Below are 26,190 nucleotides of genomic sequence, written 5' to 3' on the forward strand. Positions count from 1 at the left end.
GAAGCTTGAGTACTAGACAATTCTAGACAACATTGTATAGTATCTTAAGCTTGGATACCACCACATTGAAAGTTCCTGAAATCCTTGGGAAGGTGCTTAAGCATCAGTTTAGTCAGTGGTTTTCAATCACTGCTATTCTTTGGTTTTAAGTATTATTTACTGCTAAGGTCAGCTTTAGGGTTTTGAGTTACGGTTTGTCACGGGTTGTTCCCCCCCCCCCCCCCCGGCTGCCTCAGGTCTTAGTCATGATGAACAGGCTCTCAAATTGTGGCATGCGGGCTTAATTGCCCTGGTTGTGGAATCTTCCCCAACCAGGGATCAAACCCACGTCCCCTGCATTGGCGGGTGGAGTCTTAACCACTGAACCACTAAGGGTTATTTGGCTAACCCTACATGTATAGCTAAGACATCTTTGCATCAAAAATATTTTGGCCTAAAATTTTCTAATAACTAAAGTCTACAATTTAAAAGTATTAAAAGAGGACAGTTTAGGTAATCCAAACAAACTTTTATTCAACACTTCATGAAGAAGGCAATCTCCATTTGCAAGGGTTCAGAGAACAACAAAATGGGATGGAAGGCAGGAAGTTTTATGGGATCAAGAATAAAGAATCAGAAAGTTAGTATAGAGACCAGAAATTGCTTGGCATTTGGTGATTGGCTGACTGGATGTATGGCATGTCTGGTCAAGTAGAGCATTTATTAGGAAATGAAAGTTAGTAAGTTTTGGTTTGTGTACAGAGCACCCCCACCAGAAGTGGCTTCATGTTGGGCCTCGAATAGGCCTGGTACCACTTTTGGATCGTCCTCTTGACAAGTTGAGAGTTTCAGTTAAAAATATCAGTCCTAGTATGACTTTCAGTTACTATTTCCACTTTGGGTGTTAGTGTAATGTTCAGAAGAGATGTCAGGCTTGTATTCTTGGAACTGGTTATGCTCTGTTCTCTTTGGTCGTTTTGGTCAGTCATTAGCTGGTCAGTGGCTACCCCACATGCATTTAAAACTTTCATGAGAACATAGCCTAGTAGGGAGGCAAAAATTATTAGCATCAAAATAATACCAATGGTTTGGAAAGTATTCCTGAACCAGAGCTTCCATGTCCAAAACTAACTAGAATCAAATAAGTCAAGAAATATGGATGAAGGGGATACTTCTTAAAGCCAGTTGGCCTATTTATGTGTTTCATATAATTGGTCTATACTTCTCCAGAAGTGTTTATCAAGTGAGCTTGTTTCAAAGACACTGAGGCATTGGAAGACAGGAAGTTTATGATGGGCAAAAATAACTAACTACAGGATCACCAGCATCACTGCAAATCTAACGGTTGGAAGTTGGATTACATTCAATTTGAAATGGCCTGAGGTATATGAGTAATAGAATTCTTGGGAGAAAGCAGTCTGCCTTGACGTGAGCTACTTCTCCTCCTCCTCAGTTTTTGAGGTCTTCCATGTTTACACAGTTGTGAAATAAGGACAAAAGGTTTGACACTTTTAACAGCAGTGTCAGTGGTCAAGAGTACTTGATAGGGTACTTTGCATGAATCTCATTTTTGTAAAAGGATCAGAGCAAAATAATAATAACTGTCTATAAATGACAAGACTTTAAAATACTACTAGTTAGAGAGCTGACAAGAGTTCAGTTATGGAATTGACAAGAAAATGTGGTTATTTCTATAAGCTACAAATAGATATCTAACATTTTAAGATAATAACTGGAATTATGACTGATACCATTGTACGAGAATGTCAGATTATCTGGAATTTAATATAATTTCTTGATAACTTATATTAATAATATATGCCTGCACAAATAACCTAACAGAATTAAATATCACTTCTTATCTGATAATGCTTTTGCAATAATTTCTGGAAGTATATTCTTCCTCACAGGAAATTTTTCAGTGTGACACAAAACATGTTCCAAATATCTTTTGGTTTTTCTGTAAAAGTAAGTCTATGCTCAGTAATTAATATTTCAGAATTTTCTCTTACTTGGAAATGATTCAATAAATATCCATCATTTAATCTCAGTATGACTTGAAGGTTTCAAGTACCAAAAAGATTTTGGAAACAATTTTTAAGTAGATATACCATAAAGCATGATTATTGTTGAAAAGCTCCTTTATAAACTTATTTATGTTTATTTACTTGTTAACAATTATGTTTGGATTACTCATGAAAATTTCATGAGACTTTAAATTGCTACTATCTTCATCTAATTTCTTGCTGACAAATTCTGTAAAAGAAATAACATGAACTTATTTGACTTTTAGTAAGCCTGGTAGTTTAGTCACTAAGTCATGTCTGACTCTTGCATGCCCACAAACTGTAGCCTGCCAGGCTCCTCTGTCCATGGGAATCTCCAGGCAAGAATACTGGAGTGGGTTGCCATTTCTTTCTCCAGGGAATCTTCCCAACCCAGGAAATCGAACCCAGGTCTTCTGCATTGCAGGCAGATTCTTTACCGACTGAGCTACGAGGGAAGCCTAGATAGAATAAAAGTTGTATGTCCACATTATGTTAATTATGTTGATAACTTTAAAGACCTGTCTATTTTAATTAAACCGGCAAAACTTAAACTACTTTTTTTTAACCAAAGATTATCCTAGGTCACATGAACTTGAAAAATATTTGGCTTAGTTTCTATATTTCTGAGAGTTTACTTGATTTATATAAACTTCTATTTGTCTTTAAGTCAGTTTAATGGAGGAGCTCTTCACAAATTTTGGCAACACCATCCAGAAGAACAAAAGCACACATCTGTGACATACACGTAGACATAAGATCTGTATACTGATCTTACAGCTTGTTTTACAATTTTAGCCACGAGATGGGTATGATAATTCAAAACTCACTAGTTTATAAAAACAGTTGGATCCAAATTGTGTTTCTGGCAGATGAAATGAATTAAAGTTACTTGCTCAGATAGTTGAAACTGAAGAGTTAAGTTTTTTTTCATTTGCCTAGTTTCCAAATACTGTCCATCCTCTTTTCTTTGTAAAAAATTTCCTCCCTGAAGTTTGCATTCCAAAGAGATGAACCTCAGTTCCTAGCAAAGACACTCCAACATCTCACAGGCATCAACAAAGAATGCAACTTCCTCCAAGAAAGATGTTACCTACAGCCAGCATTTTTACAATACCTACAAGCCTTGGGGCTTCCCTAGAGGCTCAGCTGGTAAAGAATCCATCTGCAATGCGGGAGACCTGGGTTCAGTCCTGGGTTGGAAAGATCCCCTGGAGAAAGGAAAGGCTACCCAGTCCAGTATTCTGGCCTGGAGAATTCCATGGACTAAGGATCAGACATGACTAAGCGACTTTCACTTTCACTTTTACAAGCCTTGTGAGACAGGAGAGAGGTTCTGATTAGTTAAAAAGATAGGTGAACTTTTTCTGGTGTTGCTGCTGCTGCTAAGTCGCTTCAGTCGTGTCCGACTCTGTGTGACCCCATAGATGGCAGCCCACCAGGCTCCGCTGTCCCTGGGATTCTCCAGGCAAGAATACTGGAGTGGGTTGCCATTTCCTTCTCCAGTGCATGAAAGGGAAAAGTGAAAGTGAAGTCGCTCAGTCGTGTCCGACTCTTAGCGACCCCATGGACTGTAGCCTACCAGGCTCCTCCTCCGTGGGATTTTCCAAAGACTCAATTTGTGAAACAGGAAATAGGATTGGATTACAGGATTACAACCTGAAAGATACCAAGGGGACCACCCACCCATCCACCCAACACCAAATTTCAGACTGGACAGTGACTGTTCCTGGCTGTACTGAACAAACACCAAGAGCTACTACCCTCCCTAGATCCAGAGTCACTCCCGAAGATAGCCAAAAGAAAGAAGTACTTGGATAGTTTCCAGAGAAGCTGGCAACAGTTGGTAAGCTGCAAATGGGATGCAACACACATTTCTGTCCAGCCATACTTTGTGGCCTGATAGTTGAGCTGCCTCCATACACAAGAACAAACAACCCCCATGTGTCAGCAGGCAGAAAGGCCAGCCAATTCTCAGGCCACAAGAAGGCAATAGCTATTCCTGAGAGAGAAAGGATCAATAACCAATGAGTTCCCCAAACCAGATTCCCAAGAGTCTTCATTTGGAAAGGGAAGGACGTGAAATTTCTCTCTGGACCAGAAACTCCAGGGACCAGCAACAGCTGACTTTCGGTAAGAATTCTCACTTTTGGCTAGTTTCTGTGGGTTTTCCCAGGATCCCGATCTACAGACTCCAGTGAGCAGAATTTACAGTAAAGAGTGTAAGTTCTGGCCTACTAGGATTTTACAAGGTTTTCCATTTGTTTTAGTTTCCCCTTGGCTGTTTAAGGGAATAACTTAAGAGTTTCTCAGAAAATCCCTCAGAGTCCCATTCACCCTGGAAGGGCCTGCCTTTGAGAGTAGATAAGGGGGGTATTCAAGTTCAGGAGGAGGGGGTTTTTATTACCTTAGTTATCTGGCCTTGGAGCTGTTGCAGTTTTAAAACCAACTTGATGAATGTTTTTGGTCTTGTCTCTTCAAAGTGGAAAGGCAGTTCGGTTGAGAGGATTAGGAGACAGTATTCAGGTAAAGAAAAATAGTTGTTGGAGCCACATCTGTCTTGTTTTCTCTGATTTTTCAATAGCCTTTAGCATTGAATCTTTCAATGAAGCTATTTTGGAACTTTGCAGTGTTTTGGAGTCTTCTGCATAGCAATTAAAATAGATATCCCATTCTGGTTGATTTGGGAACACTTTCACAGGTGGTTCTTAAATAAACAATGTGTCTGACTGGAATGTCCCTGATGATGGCCATTGCAATGCTAGGTTGTCTTAGATTTTGCCATTTCTGTAGATGTCTGCAGTTTCCAGGACCACAATTACTATGACAGAATAAGCAGGTGTGCTGAAAGGGGGACTGCTCAATTTTTTGAAACTCAAGGATCTCGATTCTTAGGTAAGCCTTGGGTCTTTGGGAACCAAATGACTACTTGAGAGGGATGTACTCTGCTAGGTTGGGGATCTGGTGGTATTTTACAGTGTACTTTGTTGCACAGAATTTTTCTTGAGGTTGTCAGGTGGCCCAGTGTCAATCTAACCCATTCCATGATCATCTTAGCACATGAGTCTTAGATTTAGGGGGGAAAGCACTTTAAAATCTTTCAAGTGTTTGATCCATGCTCACCAGTTTTACATCTTTGGATTCAAGATTCCCCTTAGCAATTGATCTATTTAATCTAATGAGATGATTTCTTTATAAAAGCAGCAATCACCCTAATGATTTTTAATAGTATGACTCGTGCTACTTAGATGATGATGTGCCATTAGTTCAAACAGTTGTAATTTCTTATTTTCCAAGTCTCCCCACACTTTTTGCTGTGGACTTCTCTTTATGCATCCCCTAACTGCTGCCACTCATTGTGGGTTCCCAATGTAGCTGTCTTGGAACTTTTCTGGGAAATAAGTATGCACACACAGACTTCTTTTTCCCCTTACATAAAGTTTGTTTGGATCAGAACTGTGTACAAGGGGTCGGAGCTCAAATCCCTAAGTGACTTGCCCTTGGTTATGATGAGAAAAACAACACAAAGGGTTCAGTGGTCTCTTTGCCTATGCATCTTGTCCCACAGTCCACTGGAAGTCAGCTTGGGATTCCATCCTCCCCCCCCAAAGACTGTTACAGATGATCAAAGAAGAGGATTTAGGCAATCCAAACAAACTTTGACCCTGGAAGCAGGCACTCTCCACTTGCAGGGGCCCAAAGAACTGCAAAGGGGAGCTCAAGGCAGGAGGATAAAAAATAAGGAATAAGGTGAGTAGAGAGCCACACTTGGCTTGGTGTCTGGCCAGCTGGATGTACCATGTTTGTTGTCAAGCAGACCATTTACAGGGACATGAAGGTTATTTAAGTTTTGGTTTGCTGACATGGCATCTGGGCAGGAGTGGCTCCATCTTGAGCCTTCACACTTACTTCAAAAAAGTAAGAATTTGGCCTGTTAGCCAAATTCAGCGTATGGCCCCCTTTTATACAGCCTGAGAGCTAATAATGTTGTTAACATTTTTAAAGGCTGGCGAGGGCTGTTGACAGAGACCATATGTAGCTCAAAGTCTGAAATGTTTACTCTCTGGCCCTTTATAGTCAGTTTCCTGATTTCAAGCCATTTGTGCCTGTAGTTCAAGTAGGAATGATTTGCATACACGTAGTTCACTAGTCCGGGGACACTTCATCATTGTAGCAACAATGTCTTTTTTTTTTTTCCCATTGCAAAATGGGGGTGGAAGGAGTAGGGGAGTCAAGTCATTGGGTATGGATTGCACTTTTAAGAACTCTGCCATAAACCCAAAGAGCAACAAAAGACTACATGTAAAAACGTGGGTGTTTTTCTTCCACAGCATACCTGTGTGCACAGGTATGATATGCATGCAAGTGGTTGTTCTCCAAAGGGTATATAATTACATCATGTAGAAAAGCTTACTGTACTCTAATGAAATTAGAGTAAAAATAGAATGTCTGGGAAAAAGTTTATTCCCAGCTACTCTGATTATTATATACACAAGACTGCAATGAATTTAAGCATATTCTTTTATGAATAAGTAATTTTCATTGTAAGCATATTCTTTTATGAATAAGTAATTTTCATTGTAAAGTATGGAGGTCACAATTTAAGTACGCTAATTTTAATTGTGAATTTGATGACTCCTATTTGTTTTGAAAGGCTTAATGATACCACCTCAAACCCATGTCTTAGCTACAAAATTTCAATACAGCTTTTGTTGTATACCTCATGGGAGAATATCAGATTCTGTCTGATATTTATTACTTATTCATATAAACATGAACAGACTTGATGCCATGCAATGAAAGCCAGCTTCTCCCTCCCCATCTCTCCTAGATATCCCTCACCAACCTTAATGTATCTTTTATGAAACTTCTCTATTGATCTCTTCCCTAAGAGACTATATATACAGCTAACCTATTTCATCCTATTTCATCCTCATGTTTGTTGTTTTTCAAAAATACATGATCAATTTCTTAACTACCCAGTAGTATACCAGAATTAAACCAGGTGTTTTTAAATGTGCCACAGCTCTTTGTGAAGATAAAAATACATTTTTCTTCTTTGGTAGACATAGATTTGCAGATCTTCATTTAATTTGCTAGAGAAAGAAGTAATAGATAATACATTTAATTTTCTTTAAAGTCTTCACATTCAGCCATCTGGCACTAAAAACTAGTAACAGGAGGTTCTTTAATAAGGAATTAAGGGTCTAACATTTTTACCTGTGTACCTACCAACGCAATAGTAGTTTTATAATCAATTACAGATATCATTTAGGGAAAAAGTCACATTATACTTACCTTTGTTTTTTTTTAATCGTTTACCAGGTTCAAGTTTTTAAAGTAATTCTAAAGTGGAATACCAGGTTCAAGTTTTTAAAGTAATTCTAAAGTGGAAATTACTACTATTAACTAGTGGCCAGGTTGGTTCTTTCGAATTATTTGGGATGCTCTCTGTGCTGTTGAAAGGTAAAATTTGGGGCATGTTTTAAACATTTCTAGAAGTTTTACTGTATCGGTCACTAGGTAGTTTCATATGTTAGATGCTCACAACACTGAGATACAGACATCTTTTGAGATTTGCCCGAAGACATACAGCCATTGAAAGGCAGAGCCATTCCCACACAAATGTATTTATCGGATCTGCATATGAACGTTGTAGGAACTGATATTATTAAGTCTTATAAACAGACATGTAAGATAATTTCATCTCGATCAACAGAAAAGGGAATGGTTTTTGTCAGTGGCTCATATGACTTGAATTGGAAATCCATAAAGCACGTGAGATGATGAGCCAGATTTCATTTTATATGTATTATTACTACTTTACAAAACCACAACCATAGAAAATTAGCATAAGATTTAGCATCACTTAATTTTGCAATCTAGTTTAAATTCCAGTCCCTCTGTATTTAGCATGTTCCTTTATACAAGTTACTCAGCTTTCCCTTGCTTTACTTTCCTCAACTGTGTGAAGAGTGTGATAATCCTATTATTTAAGATTAAAAGAAATCATCTGAATCACCAAATACAATCCCCGGCTTTAAGGATTCAATGATTAGGTCACCTTTCCAAGTAAGGAACCTAAACAGACCCCTAAATGTATAATTACTTAGCAAGTTATCTAATCTGTGATTAAAATGCATATTACCTTAAAGATGAAAAGCTAAAGGGAAAATAGAAGAACACATCTTGGCTCTGGGACAAGAAAAAATGGACACTAGCGTGTTGTGCTCTCCCCCTCTTTACTCAGTAGTGTTTTCCAACTACTCAGATAACAAAACCCATTTGTACCAGGACAAATAATTAACATGTGCCCATGATTCACTATAAATAGGATATGGGAGAGAGAGCAGGCTGCATTCAGCCAAACAAGCACGATGATTTCACAGTCCCATTGGACTGTGTTCAGATTGGCCAAACTACAGTTAACTCTCAAACAGCACGGGGTTGAATTGTGCAGGGCCACTTTTACCTGGATATTTTTCCAACTGTAAATATTCTAGTACAACTGTAAATATTCTAGTACTGTATGATCTGCAGTTCATGGTTGGTTGAATCTGCAGATGTGAGGAACTGTGGACACTGAAGACTAAGTTTTTAATACTGCGGGTTTTGACAGCCTGGAAGGTTGGTGTCCTAACACCCTGTTCAGTGGTCAACTGTTCTCCCCCTTTCCCATGTGTGTGTGTACACACGTGCCCTTGCATACCAGCAATAGCTTTGTGTCTAAGGCAGGGAAACAGAGCCAACTGTAAGGGCAGAGGGCTAGGAGAAGCTGTCTCTGATACAACCTTGCCCCCAGGAGCACACCTTATATTTCTGGGATGTCTTTTTATGTACTTTATGTCTGTCAGTATTGGATGGCAGCTGGTGCAGTGTGGAAGTTTTTGCCTCCACTCTTACCACAGGCAGCTGATAAAACTTGGGGGGAAGATAGCGGGACCAACAGTAAAGACTCTTTGATCCTGTGGGCAATGCAAACAGCTGTTTCTGCTCCTATAGCCACGTTTAACTCTGCAATAGTGCTTATATACAGAGAGAAAAGTGGAAAGGGTAGAATGCTGAGGTATCAGTAATACTTGTTTTAGTCCCAGTTCAAACTTTACAGGAAGCAAAGGTTTGAAGTGAATAATCAGTGTGCTGCCCAAAGTTACATGGAAGAACACTGGATACCCAGTTTTTCTACTGGAACCTGCTAAACAAATGTACCATTGCGTGAGCACAGGCTTGGGCCTCATCACCTCTGCTTAAAAGAATTTTCATACTCCAAGCTCATTTCCCTTGGTCAAAAGGTATTCATTGAGAATACTTAGATTCGCACATCACTTACCTGTAGGGCCCGTCCTTTGGTCTCAATGGGGAGAGTAAATGCAGAAATGGCACACACCACACAGACAGACGAGAAGAGACACAGGGCCCCCAGGAATGACGCGCTCATAAGAACCTGCAAAGCACAAGAAATGACTCAATATACTGCACCCCAGTCACTTTTCAACTGATCTTCATGCCAAAGGGAAAATAAGGATTCATCCCACCAAATACATAAATGAAAGGCTTTGCAGCCATTCTGTAAATTGTGCGATTCTGACATCCTAAATCTAGTATTTATTTGGGCCAAGCTTTCGTAGGCATTTTGTGTGACTCTTCCAGAAGCTGGGAGCAACGTTAACATGCACCGGCCAGGTCAGACTTCTCCCTGCACCCACAACGCTGGGTATCACCAGAGCAAACCAATACCTGGGGAAGATGAGAGCGCCACCTGTTTTCCTGCCCCTTCTCATACCAATTCAGCTCCCTTAACCAGTAACCCTCTCCTTTCCTGCAATACCCCCTCTGCTAAAAGTCAACTTGTCCTCTTCAGTTCTGACAGGATGAACCAGGAGGAAGTCTTTTGGGAATAGATGTAGTGTCTAGGTCCTGCCTTTACTGCCACTTCTATTTTGACACCAAAATTCTTACCACCCCCTGAATAATTCTAAACTAGCTTCACTTCATATCCTTTGCACCAGATTCAAAGTCCAAGATGGTGTGAGACCCTCCTGGGTTCAGTTGAGGTCACAGAACTGTGCTCCACAGCTAGGATCAGGAAGAACAATTCCCTAGAGGGTTTTGAGCTCTGCTTACTAGTGGGACTCCAGCAATCCAGCCAGTGTTACTGGATATTCTTTCAGTAAAGTCCTCTATGCCTAAGTTAACCCAAGTCAATTTTTATTGTTAGCAAGCAAGAACTCTGATACCTAATTATAAAAAATGGCCAAAGAGGAAATGCTGATGCCTAACAGTATCTCCTCACATCTGTCAGAATGGCTAGCCTCAAAAAGCACACAAATAACAGATATTGGCAAGGATGTGGAGAAAGGGGAAGTCTCGTACACTGTTGGTGAGAATATAAGTCGGTGCCACCACTGTGGAAAACAGTATCTAGATTTTTCAGATAACTAAAAATAGGACTACCACATGACGCAGCAACATATTTTTGATATATATCCAAAACAAAAAACACCAAACAAGTGAAAAATACTAAAAATCATCTGGGAACTTTGTTAAAATGAGTCTTTTCAGGCCCCACTCCAGATTCACTGTATTAAAAACAAAGATCTGTAAATCTCTACTTCTAATAATCAGCACACACCAGGTACAAATAGGGATATTACACAATGATAAAAGATTCAGTCCAACAAGACAGCACTCCTAAAGGCTTGTACACCGAAGAGCTTCAGATTACATCCTTTCAGTAAAAACCACTCCACAGTTGACAACTGCTAGACAGATCAGCAAGGATAAAAAACTTTATAACACCATCAGCCAACAGGAGTTCATTGACACTTATAGAACACCCCACCTAACAGCAGAATACATATTCTTTTCTAACCATGGAACATTCACCAAGAAAGACCTCATTCTGGGCGATAAAATTAACCTCATGGGACTTAGAAGAACTGAAACCGCAGAATGTGTTCTCTGACTAAAATGCTATCAAAGCTAGAAATAATAAAGATAACAGCAAAATTTCCAAACTCCTAAACAATCCATGAGTCAAAACATCAAGAAAAAAAGTAACATTGAGTGGAATGAAAATACAGCATATTAAGTTTGTTGGACACAGCTAATAGGAATAAAAATTAAGTATTTAGGAATAAACTTAAACGTGTAAGACATAAAGAAGACTAAAACTCTACTAAGGGACATGAAAACTAAATTTGTTCTTAGATAGAAAAATAGTATTGTTTTAAAAAATAGTTCTCAAGGTAATCTGTAGTAACTCTAACGGATCTCAAGTAAAATCCCAGTAGGATTTTTGAGTCAATTTGGAGGAAAAAAAATTGATTCTAATCATTAACATGTTTAAAAAGCTCAAGAAACTTCTGAAAACATGTGTGCATAAGGGAATCTTAAGGAGGTGATGAACCCAAGAGCCACTAAACAAAGTTCCAATCATTAGCAATATGATATTGATGCCAAAATAGATCAGTAAAACAGTGAGTCACAAAATAGATCCAAGAATCTATGGAAATTGAATTGCTACAGTAGGAGCACGTGTATCAATTGAACCAGACAAATGGTTAAGGGCCGGGAAAGACAGCTAAGCACTGTTGTGTTGCTTTTTAAAGCCGGATCTTTACCTCAGGGCTTAAGCATTAGTAAATTAAAAGACGCTTGTTCCTTGGAAGAAAAGCTATGACCAACCAAGACAGCTTTTTAAAAAGCAGAGACATTACTTTGCCAACAAAGGTCCGTCTAGTCAAAGCTATCATTTATCCAGTAGTCATGTATGGATGTGAGAGCTGGACCATAAAGAAAGCTGAGCACTGAAGAATTGATGCTTTTGAACTGTGGTGTTGGAGAAGACTCTTGAGAGTCCCTTGGACAGCAGAGAGATCCAACCAGTCCATCCTAGGGGAGATCAGTCCTGAATATTCATTGAAAGGACTGACTGATGCTGAAGCTGAAACTCCAATACTTTGGCCACCTGATATGAAGAACTAACTCATTTGAAAAGACCCTGATGCTGGCAAAGATTGAAGGCAGGAGGAGAAGGGGACAACAGAGGATGAGATCATTGCATAGCATCACTGACTCAATGGACATGAGGTTGAGTAAACTCCAGGAGTTCATGATGGACAGGGAGGCCTGGTATGCTGCAGTCCATGGGGTCAAAAAGAGACACGACTGAGTGACTGAACTGAACCACTCGACACACCAGACCACCCCCACCACCATCTCCTTCCTCTGTTTTGTATGTGTTTATATATCACATTGAATATATTAGCAAACTCTCTTGCCTAGTCGCCTCTAGAATATCACTTCAAAGAATCTGAGGCACAGATATTTGGAACATAAAAGACCTCAATGACTAACATGGTTGCACAGGAACAAAGGTTTGCGTGATGTTGAGGGGTCCCATTGTTTGTAAAAGCAGAAAGAAATAACATTAGAGACAACTTCTTCATCACCAAGGTAATGGCCATCTAATTTATGCACATCTCTGCAATGGAAGTCTACACATCTACATAAAAGAATGAAGTTGATCTACACATACTAACATAAAACAATTATTAATGCTGAAAGAGTTGCAATATGTAGATGTGTGTATAGATGTGTGTGGATGGACAGATGGAAGGGCAGCTAGCTGTGTATACGTTTGAACATGAACCTGTCTACACGTGTACTCACAGATGAGGATAAATAGTGTAAAGAGTCTGACTCTACTTCATGACAGCTGACAACCATTAAGCCTCACCCTTCCCTCTTCCCTTGTACTCTAGCTTCTGAACAAACTGAAAAGAAATACTGGGTACTTCATCTTTGGTGCTGACAGGAGATTCAAGCCACACAAGCCCCTGACCTCACACGGAGAACTCTCAAATCTGGCTGCAAGAAAAACTCTAACCAATCTCCTTGCCTGCTCTCCCAGAGACTTCAACTATGTAATCAATAAACCTTTCATACCCTCTTGGTATATGTACGTGTCATCAATCTTGACATCCAACCCCAAATATTTATTTGGGGGGCAGAGTGGGGGTAGGGAGTTCCATCTGTCTCTGCAGGTGACCATAACATAGATATGTAGAAAGATGTAGATATTTATGACACTTCCATCTACATATATACAAGTATCTATGTATAATACATATGTAATAAGTTTATAAATACACACAAAACTGGTATAACAACAGATAAGAGAGATGATAAAGCCATTAAAAAGGCATCTGAAAGAATACACCCCAAACTGTTAAGAGATAACAGCAGTTATCTCTAGTGATAGGATTATAGAGAATTTTTCTTTTCTCAGTTACACATTTCTGTATGTGAAATTTTACAAGCAGCAAAGAGTACAGATGGGGGTCTCACTGCTAGAGTCCTGTAGTCTGTGGTTGAGGATTTTGGTCTTTATCACTGAGGAATGGCAAGGGCAAAATGATAAAGCGCTTAAAGCATAAGAACAACATAAGATCTGCACAGGTGTAGGGAGGAAAATGAATGGAGAGGAGACCAGGCAGGCTGCTATGTTAGCCATCCAGTGAAAGGTGATTGTGGTCCAAACCAGAGTAGTACTGGTGGAAAAGGAAAAGATCAAGAATTTCACATCTGTTAGGATGTAGAATCCAGTGGTTTGGGGACTGGCTAGGACAATGAAATAGAATGGAACAGAGGACAGTTTTCATGTTGGATACAGATGCCATGCCACGCGCGGATGGAAACTGTGAAGAGTAGTATATCTGGGAGAAATGTTATGATTTTAATATTGGCCGTGGCGAATTTAAGATGAGCTTGAGACATTCAAGCAGAAATGTTGAGGGGGCAAATGGAAGTGTGAGTGTGTAGCTCAGAAGAAAGGCTTGATCTGGAGATATAAAGTTGGGAGTCATGAGCATATAGTTGGTAATTAAAATCACAAAAATGGGTGAAATCACCTAAGTAGAGAGTAAAAATATGAAAAGATGAGGGTCTAATGTTCAGCAATAAGAATTCTCAATAATAAACTGCAGAGGAGGGGGTACCATGGATTCAGAAAGAACAGCAAAGATGCAGGAAAAAGCAAGGTGATGGGTGCCACGGGAAGCGGAGAGCACAAGGGCGTGGCCATCAGAATCTAATGAGGGAGCGTCGGGCCAGATGGAGGGCTAAAATGACAATTGTATTTAGAGATGTGGAACCAGAGAGACCATAGCCAAAAGCATTTTGGTGGATCAGGATGGTTGCAGCCAGGTTGGGACAGGAAGAGTGAGTAGGGGGAAAGAAATGAATACAGTGAGGAGAAAGAACTCCTTTAAGTAGTGTGGCTGGAGAGAACAGGAAATGGGAGTTTTACAGTCTGCAAGCTATGGAATCTTAACATTAACATGCTGACCAAAAGATTCAATATGGAGGGATAGATTGGAATCACATGACACATATAATGATAAACCTGAAAAACTCATGAGAATCAAATGAAAACCCACTGGAATGAGTTCAGTAAGCTGCCTGTTTGAAAATCCATAGACAAAACACTTAATTGCCTCTCTAACTGCAAATAATTAATTAGAATGTTAGATTAGAAGTTATAATGAAAAAAATCATCTATTTGCAATAATAATGAAAAGCCTTAAAATGCCTAAGAATAAACATAAGAAGATGTACAGACAGGATCTATTTGAAGAAAACAATAAAATCCCAGCAAGGAACATGGAATAAATGGAGAGAAAAATGTTGTTTTTACATGGGAAGACCACATTAAGAGAAAAAAGTCAAATTTTCCTCAGTTAACTGATACATTTAATGAATTAACAATTAGAATCTTAATAGGATTTGGGCAGACAAGGGAGGCACATTGCAAATAAATGATTCTAAAGCTTATCTGAGAAAGAATAGCAGTGAGGTGGGGCTTACACAGCTCGATTTTCATTTGACTAATGAATATGACAATGATGAAACCAGACAGATCAATGGACTAAAATAGCAAAGCTAGAAATAGACCAAGTAACCGTGGGAATATAAGCAGACAGTTCTAATCCATGAGTAAAAAATAGGGTGTTCAATAAATAGTGTAGGGACAACTGGGCTGCCATTCAGGAAATCATAAAGTTGTTTCCTGCATTTGACCTCACACTTTGATACTATGATGGCCTGAAAGAGGGCACATCAGATCAGGGATTTCTGGGTTAGAATCTGGGATGCATATCACTCTGTGAAAATGAAATTATAGACTTAATGATTTGAACACTTTTACACATATGTTATCAGGGCTTCAAGGTGGCTCAGTGGTAAAGAATCTGCCAATGCAGGAAACACGGGTTCGATCCCTGGGTCAGGAAGATCCCCTGGAGGAGGGCATGGCAACCCACTGCAGTATTCTTGCCTGGAGAATCTCATGGACTGCAGCACGCCAGGCCTCCCCGTCCATCACCAACTCCCAGAGTACTCAAACTCATGTCCATTGAATTGGTGATGCCATCCAAGCATCTTATCCTCTGTCATCCCCTTCTCCTCCTGCCTTCAATCTTTCCTAGCATCAGGGTCTTTTCAAATGAGTCAGTTCTTCAAATCAGGTAGCCAAAGTATTGGAGTTTCAGCTTCAACGTCAGTCCTTCCAATGAACACCCAGGATTGATCTCCTTTAGGATGGATTGATTGGATCTCCTTGCAGTCCAAGGGACTCTCAAGAGTCTTCTCCAACACCACACTTCAAAAGCATCAATTCTTCGGCGCTCAGCTTTCTTTATAGTCCAACTCTCACATCCATACATGACTTCTGGATAAACCATAGCCTTGACTAGACTGACCTTTGTTGGCAAAGTAATGTCTCTGCTTTTTAATATGCTGTCTAGTTTGGTCATAACTTTCCTTCCAAGGAGTAAGCGTCTTTTAATTTCATGGCTGCAATCACCATCAGCAGTGATTTTGGAGCCCAAAAAAATAAAGTCTGCCACTGTTTCCACTGTCTCCCCATCTATTTGCCATGAAGTGATGGGACCAGATGCCATGATCTCAGTTTTCTGAATGTTGAGCTTTAAGCCAAATTTTTCACTCTCCTCTTTCACTTGCATCAAGAGGCTCTTTAGTTCTTCACTTTCTGCCATCAGGGTGGTGTCATCTGAGGTTATTGACATTTCTCCCGGCAATCTTGATTCCAGCTTGTGCTTCATCCAGCCCAGCGTTTCTCATGATGTACTCTGCATAGAAGTTAAGTAAGCAAGGTGAAAATATACAGCCTTGACGTATTCCTTTTCCTATTTGGAACCAGTCTGTTGTTCATGTCCAGTTCTAACTGTTGCTTCCTGACCTGCATACACATTTCTCAAGAGGCAGGTCAGGTGGTCTGGTATTCCCATCTCTTTCAGAATTTTCCACAGTTTGTTGTGATCCACACAGTCAAAGGCTTTGGCATAGTCAATAAAGCAGAAATAGATGTTTTTCTGGAACTCTCTTGCTTTTTCAATAATCCAACTGATGTTGGCAACTTGATCTCTTTCCTCTGCCTTTTCTAAAACCAGCTTGAACTTCTGGAAGTTCACGCTTCACGCATTGTTATACTTCAATAAAAAGTTTAGAGACTTCCCTGGCAGTACAGAAGTTAAGACTCATGCTTTGACTACAGAGGGCACAGGTTTGATCCCTGGTAGGGGAACTAAGATCCCACATGCCATGCAATGCAGCAAAAAAAATTTTTTTAAAGCTTACACAGCCTTTCTCCCAAAAAACACAAGGCCAGAGAAAGACTGGAAGAAGAGAGATGTGTATCCTTATCATTCTAATCACAGAACCCAGACACTGTAAATAAAAATATTGATATATTTGAGTGCCTATGAACTTTAAGTTCCTGTACAAAGAAAGGGGAGCATAAATAGGAGTGAAAGATAAATGAAAAATTGGAGGGAATATCTGCAGTATATCAGAAAAGTAATTAAAATAAAGGTATGAAGGACTGTCACAAATCAATGTTTTAAAACTGAATTTAAGATAGACAAAGAGTGGGCAATCTAAAGTTGACACCCAATTAAAATATGAAAGGAACATTCAGTTTCAGTCCTAATTGAAGAAATATGAATTATAATAACAAAGGGATATCATTTATTGTTGGTAAGGTTGGCAAAGATGAAAAAGATGAACAAAACCAGTTGGCAAGTATGTGAAACAGTGGGGCCTACCACTTTGGCACAATCTTCCTAAAGAGAATTTTAGCACCGTGTATCAGAATGGAAAATGAGCAGACCCCCTGACCTACCAATCCAATTTCTAAGATTTATCCTAAAGAGATAATTGCATACTTGGATAAAAATGTAAGCACAAGGGTGCTTATAACTGTTGTTTATAATAGATATCAAATAGTCTAGACATTTATACAAAACTGATAAAGTGATTTAAAGTAACATTTGGAGTACACATATAATGACGTTTTTTCAGCATGAAAAAGGGCTTGACTTTTATTTTCACTAGCATGAGAAATGACTGTAACATATTGTTGCATGCCAAAAGCAGGCTATAAAAAGTTCATGAAGGTTTCGGTTCAAGAACTCACCTCCTCTCATGGACACACTGAATCTACAACTACATACAAAACAAAATCCTCTGAAAGAAACCCCAAAACTAGCTTAATGACTCCTACACATCAAGCAAAGAAAAAAACCCACATCAAAATGGGTAGGACACGCTGAGACACAATCTTACCATGAACCCTCCCCCAGTTCACGAAGCTTAGTTGCTCAGTCGTGTCTGACTCTTTGCAGCCCTTTGAACTGTAGCCTACCAGACTCCTCCGTCCATAGGATTTCCCAGGCAAGATAAGAGGAGAACTCACAAGTTTGAGCTTCTTCGTGAGGAATGATGGTTTTGAACCCCACATCTGGCACCACAGCTTTTAAGACCAGCACCTGAGAGATGAGCCCCCAAAACATCTAGTTTTGAAAGCCAACAGGGCTTGCATCCATGAGGCACACGAGACCAGGCTATCATAAACCGAGCATTGTTCTTAGAGTGCTCCCAAGCACTACCGAGCTATCCACCTGAAGCTCACACAGAGGTAATTTAACAACATCCATCTAGGAGCCTACTCTGCAAAGATGCTCTGTAAACATGGAGGCTGGCAGGTGCCATCTCTGTGCTTTCTGTCTTGCTCCAGGTTGCTGTTATCTCCCAGAAAGGAGCTTGTATACATGTACCATTTCCCAATTTTGTGGCTACTGCCCAGGGGACACCCCTTGATTGCCTGGCTCTGGTGCCCAGCAGAGTTTGTTTCTATGTCCCACAAGATTCTAACAAGCAGAGAAAGCATTCTTAACTACCTACACCCCAGGGCACAGCAGCAGAGACTCAGCAGACTGAAACATCTTTCTGGAAAGAGGCCTGTTAGCTTATCTTCATAGATGCAACCTGAGCGGCAGGCTTCCAATTAAACACACATCCAGGGACCAACTATAATCCTCTCCAGAGACCCAGAGGCTGACTGGCACATCTTCCTGCCCTCCCTCTGCCCAGTCTAAAAGTAATAAAAAATAACTACAATAATGTGTTAATGGATACACAAGATAGAAATACACATACTGTCATATCAAAAACAAAGTGTGGGTGGGAGTAAAAATGTAGTGCTTGGAAAGCATTTGAACTTAAATCACTATCAAAGATAGATTGTTGTATTCTCAGATGTATTATGTAAGCCTCATGGTAGCACAAAGCAAAAAAGTTATTCCATGCTAATGGAAAAACCAAAGCTAGGATAGCTATACTCTTATCAGACAAAAAAGAAGTCATGAAGAAGGTCATTACATAATAAAGGTGTCAGTCCTATGAGAGGATATAACATCTTACATACTTATGCACCTGATACAGGAATACCTAAATATACAAAGCAAATGCTAACAGATCTAAAGGGAGAAATAGATGGCAATACAGAAATAATAGGGGACTTGAATACCCCATATCCAATGAATGAATAATAATATCCAAAATATAAAAAGAACTCATACAATTCAATAACAAGAAAACAATTTAAAAATGGGCAGAGGATCTGACAGACATTTTTCCAAAGATGACATACAGATGGCCAACAAGTATATGAAAATATACCCAACATTACTAATCACCAAAGAAATGCAAATTAAAACCACAGTGAGATATCACCCCATACATGTTAGAATGGCTAGTATCAAAAAGGCAAGAGATCACAGAGTTGGTAAGGATGTGGAGAAAAGGGAATACTTTTGAACTTTTAACACCCTACACTCACCAATGGTGGGGCTACAAACTGATGCAGCCACTATGGAAAACAGTATAGTAATTCCTCAAAAAAATTAACAATAGAACTACCATATGATCCAGCAATTCCAGTTCTGGGTATTTATCCAAAAGAAGCAAAAACACTAACTCAAAGAAATAGCTACACGCCAATGTTCATTGCAGCGTTATTTACAACAGCCAAAATATGGAAACAACCTAAGTATGCACAAGTGGATGAGTCTATAAAGTAAATGTAGTATGCATATATACAGTGGAATATTATTGAGCCATATAAAACAAGGAACCTGGGCCTTCCCTGGTGACTCAGTGGTTAAGAATCCACCTGAAGATGTAGGGGACACAAGTTCAGTCCCCGGTGCAGGAAGATCCCATATGTTTCAGGGCAACTAAGCCCATGCATCACAACTACTGAGGCCACATGCTCCATCTACCAATGCCCACGCACCTAGAGCCACTGCTCTGCAGCAAGAGAAGCCACAGCGATGAGAAGCCTCCCCAACACAATGAAGAGTAGCCCCCCACTTGCTGCAACTAGAGAAAGCTTGTGTGCAGCAACAAAGACCCAGCATGGCCAAATAAATAAAGGATGGAAGGAAGGAACTCCTGGGACTTGGGACAGCATGTATGGACTTGAAGGGCACAATGCTCGGTGAAATAAGCCAAATAAAGACAAACACTGTATGATCTCCCTTATGTGAAATCAAAAACAAACACTCTCTCAGATACTGAGAACACACTGGTAGTTGCCAGTGGCAGGAGATAAAAGTGAAATGGGTTGTTGTTGTTCAGTTGCTCAGTCATGACTCTTTGTGACCCCATAGACTGCAGCACACCAGGCTTCCCTGTCCTTCACTATCCCCTGGAGTTTGTTCAAACTCATGCTCACTGAGTTGGTGATGCCTCCAACCATCTCATCCTCTGCCGTCCCCTTCTCCTCCTGCCTTCAATCTTTCCCAGCGTCAGGGTCTTTTCCAATGAGTCGGCTCTTCACATCAGTTAGCCAAAACATGGGAGCTTCAGCATCAGTCCTTCCAAGAATATTCAGGGTTGATTTCCTATAGGATGGACTGGTTTGATATCCTTGCCATCTAAGGGACTCTCAAGAGACTTCTCCAGCACCACAGTTCGAAAGCATCAATTTTTTGGTGCTCAGCCTTCTTTATGGTCCAAATCGCACATCTGTACATGACTACTGAAAAAATGATAGCTTTGACCATATGGAACTTCGTCGTCAAAGTGATATCTCTGCTTTTAATGTGTAGGTTTGTCATAGCTTTTCTTCTAGGGAGCAAGTGTCTTTTAATTCCATGGCTGCAGTCACCATCCACAGTGATTTTGGAGCCCAAGAAAATAAAGTCTCTCACTGTTTCCATTTTTTCCCCATCTATTTGCCATGAAGTGATGGGGCTGGATGCCATGATCTTTGTTTTCTGAATGTTGAGCTTTAAGCCAACTTTTTCACTCTCCTCTTTCACTTGCATCAAGAGGCTCTTTAGTTCCTCTTCACTTTCTGCCATAAGGCTGGTGTCATCTGCATATCTGAGATTATTGATAATTCTCCCAGAAATCTTGATTCCAGCTTGTGCTTCATCCAGCCCAGCATTTCTCATGATGTACTCTGCATATATGTTAAATAAGCAGGGTAACAATATACAGCCTTGACGTACTCCTTTTCCTATCTGGAACCAGTCTGTTGTTCCATGTCCAGTTCTAACTGTTGCTTCCTAACCTGCATACACAGATTTATCAAGAGGCAGGTCAGGTGGTCTGGTATTCCCATCTCTTGAAAAATTTTCCACAGTTTATTGTGATCCACACAGTCTAAGGCTTTGGCATAGTCAATAAAGCAGAAATAAATGTTTTTCTGGAACTCTCTCACTTTTTCAATGATCCAGTGGATGTTGGCAATTTGATCTCTGGTTCCTCTACCTTCTCTAAAACCAGCTTGAACATCTGGAAGTTCATGGTTCACGTATTACTGAACCCTGGTTTGGAGAATTTTGAGCATTGCTTTACTAGAGTGGGAGATGAGTGCAATTGTGCAGTAGTTTGTGTTCTTTGGCATTGCCTTTCTTAGGAATTGGAATGAAAACTGACCTTTTCCAGTCCTGTGGCCACTGCTGAGTTTTCCAAATTTGCTGGCATATTGAATGCAGCACTTTCACAGCATCATCTTTTAGGATTTGAAGTAGCTCAACTGGAATTCCATCACCTCCACTAGCTTTGTTCATAGTGATGCTTCCTAAGGCCCACTTGACTTCACATTCCAGGATGTCTGGCTCTAGGTGAGTGATCACATCATCGTGATTATCTGGGTCGTGAAGATCCCTTTTGTATAGTTCCTCTGTGTATTGTTGCCACTTCTTCTTAATATCTTCTGCTTCTGTTAGGTCCATACCATTTCTGTCCCTTACTGAGCCCAACTTTGCATGAAATGTTCTTTTGGTATCTCTAATTTTCTTGAAGAGGTCTCTAGTCTTTCCCATTCTATTGTTTTCCTCTATTTCTTGGCATTGATCACTGAGGATGGCTTTCTTATCTCTCCTTGCTATTCTTTGGAACTCTTTAAGTCAAAGGCTTTAGAATAGCCAATGAAGCAGAAGTTGTTTTGCTGGAATTCCCTTGCTTTCTCTATGATCAAAGAGATGTTGGCAATCTGATCTCTGGTTCCTCTGCATTTTCTAAATCCAGCTTGTACATCTGGAAGTTCTCAGTTCACAGACTGTTGAAGCCTAGCTTGAAGTATTTTGAGCATTACCTTGCTTGCATGTGAGATGGGCACAATTATACAGTAGTTTGAACATTCTTTGGCACTTCCCTTCTTTGGGATTGGAATGGGTGAAGAGGATCAAAAGGTACAAACCTCCAGTTGTGAAATAAATAAGTATAGTTCAGCATGGTGACTATAGTTAATACTGTATTACATACCTGAAAGTTACTAAGAGAATAAATCTTAACAGTTCTCATTATAAGAAAAGAAAAATGTATATGTATGGTGATGGTGATGGGTTTTAAACTGATTGGGATCATTCTGTAATACATACATATATGGAATCACCATGTTTGTACACCTTAAATTAATAGAACATTATATGTCAATTATACCTCAATTAAAAAGTACGTGAGGATGGGATCAAGATGGTGGAGGAGTAAGATGTGGAGTTCACCTTATCCCACCAAAACATTAAAAATACATCTACAAGTGAAAGGATTCACCCAGAACATCTGCTGAATTCCAGCAGAAAACCTCAGATTTCCAAAAGGGCAAGAAAACCTCCATTAACCAGGTAGGACAAAAGGAAAAAGTTAAAGAAAGGAATTGGGATGGGGCTTGCACCTTATGGAAGGAGCTGTGAAGGAGAAAAGGTTCCTACTCCCTGGGAAGCCCCCTCCATGGTGCGGGAGATCAGCTTGGACTGAAGGGGAGCTTCAGAGCCTTAGAGGAGAGCTCAGAAACTGGTTTATGGAAGGCAAAACTGAGAGCAACCTGCAGAGAAGGTCAGTATTGCTGTCCTATGCTTCCCAGGCTGAGATGCTCATCTGTCAGTGAAAGTGAGAGCTGGATGATGAAGCTCAGGCTTCAGGGAGAGGACTGGGGATGGATGAGCAGAGACAGCCTGAAGAGGCTGGACTGTGGCAACTGAGGGTGTACTGTAAAGAAGACTGGGCCTGCCATAGAGGCAAAGTGCCATTATTGGGGGATACAAGAGGTGAAGGGCAGGACCACCATAAGAGCTTCTTTCCCTGTGAGCATTCTCAGGCAATAGGCTACTACCTACAGGAGCTCCAGGTCTGGGCATGAATCATCGCTACCATCATGGGCTCCAGAGGTGGGCATGGAAACTCTACAACTGGATTTCCACTACGAAACCCATGAGCAGGCACCAGGCACTGCCCCCACTAATCCAGGAGTGTGTGAACCACAGCCACCCTTAGGAGATCGATGAGCAGAGGAACTGCCAGGGAAGTTGGTTTTGAAGGTCAGTGGGGCTTGAGTGCAGGAGCTCCACAGGACTGGGGAAAACAGAGACTCTACCCTTGGAGGGCACACACAAGGTTTCACATACACTGGGACCCAGCACAAAGCAGTAATTCCGTAAGAGCCAGGGCTGGACCCACCAGTCTTGGAGGGTCTCCTGGGGAGGTGGGAGTGGGCTAGGACAGTTGTGGCAGAGGCCCCAGAGAATAGTAATTGGTGGGAGCTCTCCTGGAGGTCACCGTTTTGGCATCAAGACCTGGCCCTATCCAACAGCCTACAGATTCCAGTGCTGGAACACCTCAGGCCAAACAAGCAGCAGGTTAGGAACACACCCGTCAGCAGACAGATGGCCTACAGCCATACTGAACACACAGCCCCCTCTAAACACACTCCTTGACATGACCCTGCCCAACAGAAGGACAAGATCCAGCTCCACACATCAGTGGGAAGGCACCAGTCCGTCCCACCAGGGAAGCCTGTACAAACCCCAGGACCAACCTCCCCAACCAGAGGGCGGACACCAGAAGCAAGCAGAGCTCCAGTCCTGCAGTCTGGGGAAAGGAGACCACAAACACAGCAAGTTAAACGAAATGACAGGGCAGAGAAATAGGTTTCAGGTGAAGGAACAGGACAAAAAACTCACAAAAAAAAAAAAAAACTAAAAAGTGTAGATATAGGCAATTTATCTGAAAAAGAATTCAGAATAATAACAGTAAAGATAATCAAAGATCTCGGAAAGGGAATGGAGGCACAGACTAAGCAGATACAAGAAGTGATTAACAAAGGGTTAGAAGATTTAAAAAAGAAACAAAAAGAAAGCAATAACTGCAATGAAAAATACCCTGAAAAGTGGAAGGAATACAATGAAAAGTAGAAGGAATCAACAGCACCATAAATGAGGGAGAAGAACAAATAAGTGAGCTGGAAGACACAGTGGTGGAAATCACTTCCAAGGAATAAAGAAAAAAACAATCAAAAGAAATGAGGATACTCTCAGAGACCTCTGGGACAATATTAAATGCACCAACATTCACATCCTTCACCCTATTATGTGAAGGAAAGAAAGAAAGAGCTTGAGACAATATTGAGATTTGAAGAGATTATAGCTGAAAACTTCCCTAACATGAAAAAGGAACATGCAAGTCTGGGAAGAACAGAGAGTCTCATACAAGATAAACCCAAGGAGGAACATGCTGAGACACATATTAATCAAACTAACAAAAATTAAAGACAAAGAAAAAATATTAACAGCAACAAGGAAAAAGCAACAAATAAGATAGAAGGGAATCTCCATAAGGTTATCAGCTAATCTTTCAAAAGAAACTCTGCAGGCCAGAAGAGCATGATATATTTACAGTGATGAAAGGGAAAAACCCACAAGCAAGACTACCCAGCAAGGCTGTCATTCAGATTTGACAAAGAAATCAAAAGCTGAACAAACAAGCAAAACTTAAAAGAATTCAACACCACCAAACCAGCTTTACAACAAACCCTGAAGGAACTTCTCTGGGTGCAAAAGGAAAGGCCACAACTAGAAATAAGAAAATTACAAACAGGAAAGCTCACCAGTAAAGTCAAACCTAAAGTAAAGGTAGGAAATCATCCACACACAAATATGATATCAAAACCAACAATTATGAGAAGAGGAGAATGCAAATGCAGAATATTGCAAATGGATGGAATTAAGAGACCAGCAACTTAATCTTGTGTATTATATATATAGACTGCTATATCAAAAACCTGAGAGCCATAAAACAAAAATGTACAATAGATACACATACACAAAAGAGCAATCCAAACACAACATTAAAGATGGATATCAAATCACAAGAGAAGAAAACAAAAGAGGAAGGGAAGAAAAAAGACCTAAAAAAAACAGATTCAAAACAATCAACAAAATGGCACTAAGAACATACATAATTACCTTAAATGTAAGTGGATTACATGCTTCAACCAAAAGATACAGACTGGTTAAATGGATACAAAAACAAGATCTGTATATACGCTGCCTAGAAGAGACCCACTTCAGATCTAGAGACACATATAGACTGAAAGTGAGGGGATAGAAAAAGGTTTTCCATGCAAAGGAATATCAAAAGAAAGCTGGAGTAGCAATTCTCATATAAGACAAAATAGACTTTAAAATAAAGACTTATAAGAGACTAAGAATGATACTACATAATGATCAAGTGATCAAGAAGTTATTACAATTCTAAATATATATGCGCCCAGCAAAGAAGCACCTCAATATATGAGACAAATGCTAAGATCCATAAAAGGGGAAATTGACAGTAACACAAAAATAGTGGGAGACTTTAATACCCCACTTACACCAATGGACAGATCATCCAGACAAAAAAACCTATATGGAAACACAGGCTTTAAATGACACATTAGACCAGACAGACTTAATATTTATAGAACATTCCATCTGAAAACAGCAGAAAACACTTTCTTCTCAAGTGCACATGGAACATTCTTCAGAATAGATTACATGTTGAGCCACAAATCAAGCCTCAGTAAATTTAATAAAATTGAAAATCATAGAAGCATCTTTTCTAACCAAAATATATGAGATTAGCAATCAATTATGGGGGCAGAAAACTGTAAAAAATCAAAAACGTATGGAGGCTAAACTATATGTTACTAAACAACTAGTGAATCACTGAAGAAATCAAAGAGGAAAAATAAAAAGTACCTAGAGACAAATGACAATGAAAATTAAATGATCCAAAACCTATAGAATGCAGAAAAAGCAGTTCTAAGGGAGGAGTTTATAGCAATACAATCTTACCTCAAGAAACAAGAAAAATCCCAAATAAACACCCTAATGTTACATCTAAAACAACTAGAGAAAGAAAAAAAAAAAAAAATCTAAAAGTTTTTGAGGAATGGCAAGAAATCATATCAGAGCAGAAATAAATGAAATAGCAATGAAGAAAACAACAGAAAAGATCAAAGAAGCTAAAATCT

At 39.9% G+C, this 26,190-nt stretch overlaps 1 protein-coding gene and 1 long non-coding RNA gene across 3 annotated transcripts in view; one reads left to right on the forward strand and one right to left on the reverse strand.

Moving 5' to 3' along the window:
* Nucleotides 1-487: 487 nt before the first annotated feature.
* SVOPL (SVOP like) overlaps nt 488-26,190 on the reverse strand; it is an 80,739-nt gene continuing 55,036 nt past the window's right edge. Inside the window, exons 16-18 of one of the 2 annotated variants that reach the window (XM_081533111.1) lie at nt 9,355-9,468; nt 4,432-7,120; nt 488-1,021 (exon numbers count right to left, since the gene is read on the reverse strand). In XM_081533111.1, coding sequence (XP_081389237.1) covers nt 7,109-7,120; nt 9,355-9,468 — 126 coding nt within the window. In that variant the 3' untranslated portion in view covers nt 488-1,021; nt 4,432-7,108. Of the gene's footprint in view, nt 1,022-4,431; nt 7,121-9,308; nt 9,469-26,190 lie in introns of those variants that run through there. The other variant, XM_081533109.1, reaches the window with a different exon arrangement.
* Nucleotides 4,084-12,984, forward strand: LOC145523215 (uncharacterized). Its single transcript, XR_014066427.1, has 4 exons — nt 4,084-4,919; nt 5,593-5,774; nt 7,350-7,490; nt 12,791-12,984. It is a non-coding gene; the product is annotated as an uncharacterized LOC145523215 (long non-coding RNA).

This window comes from Giraffa tippelskirchi, chromosome 10 (genome assembly GCF_054371585.1).
Source record: "Giraffa tippelskirchi isolate mGirTip1 chromosome 10, T2T-mGirTip1v1.2.pri, whole genome shotgun sequence".
NCBI classification, from domain to species: Eukaryota; Metazoa; Chordata; class Mammalia; order Artiodactyla; family Giraffidae; genus Giraffa; species Giraffa tippelskirchi.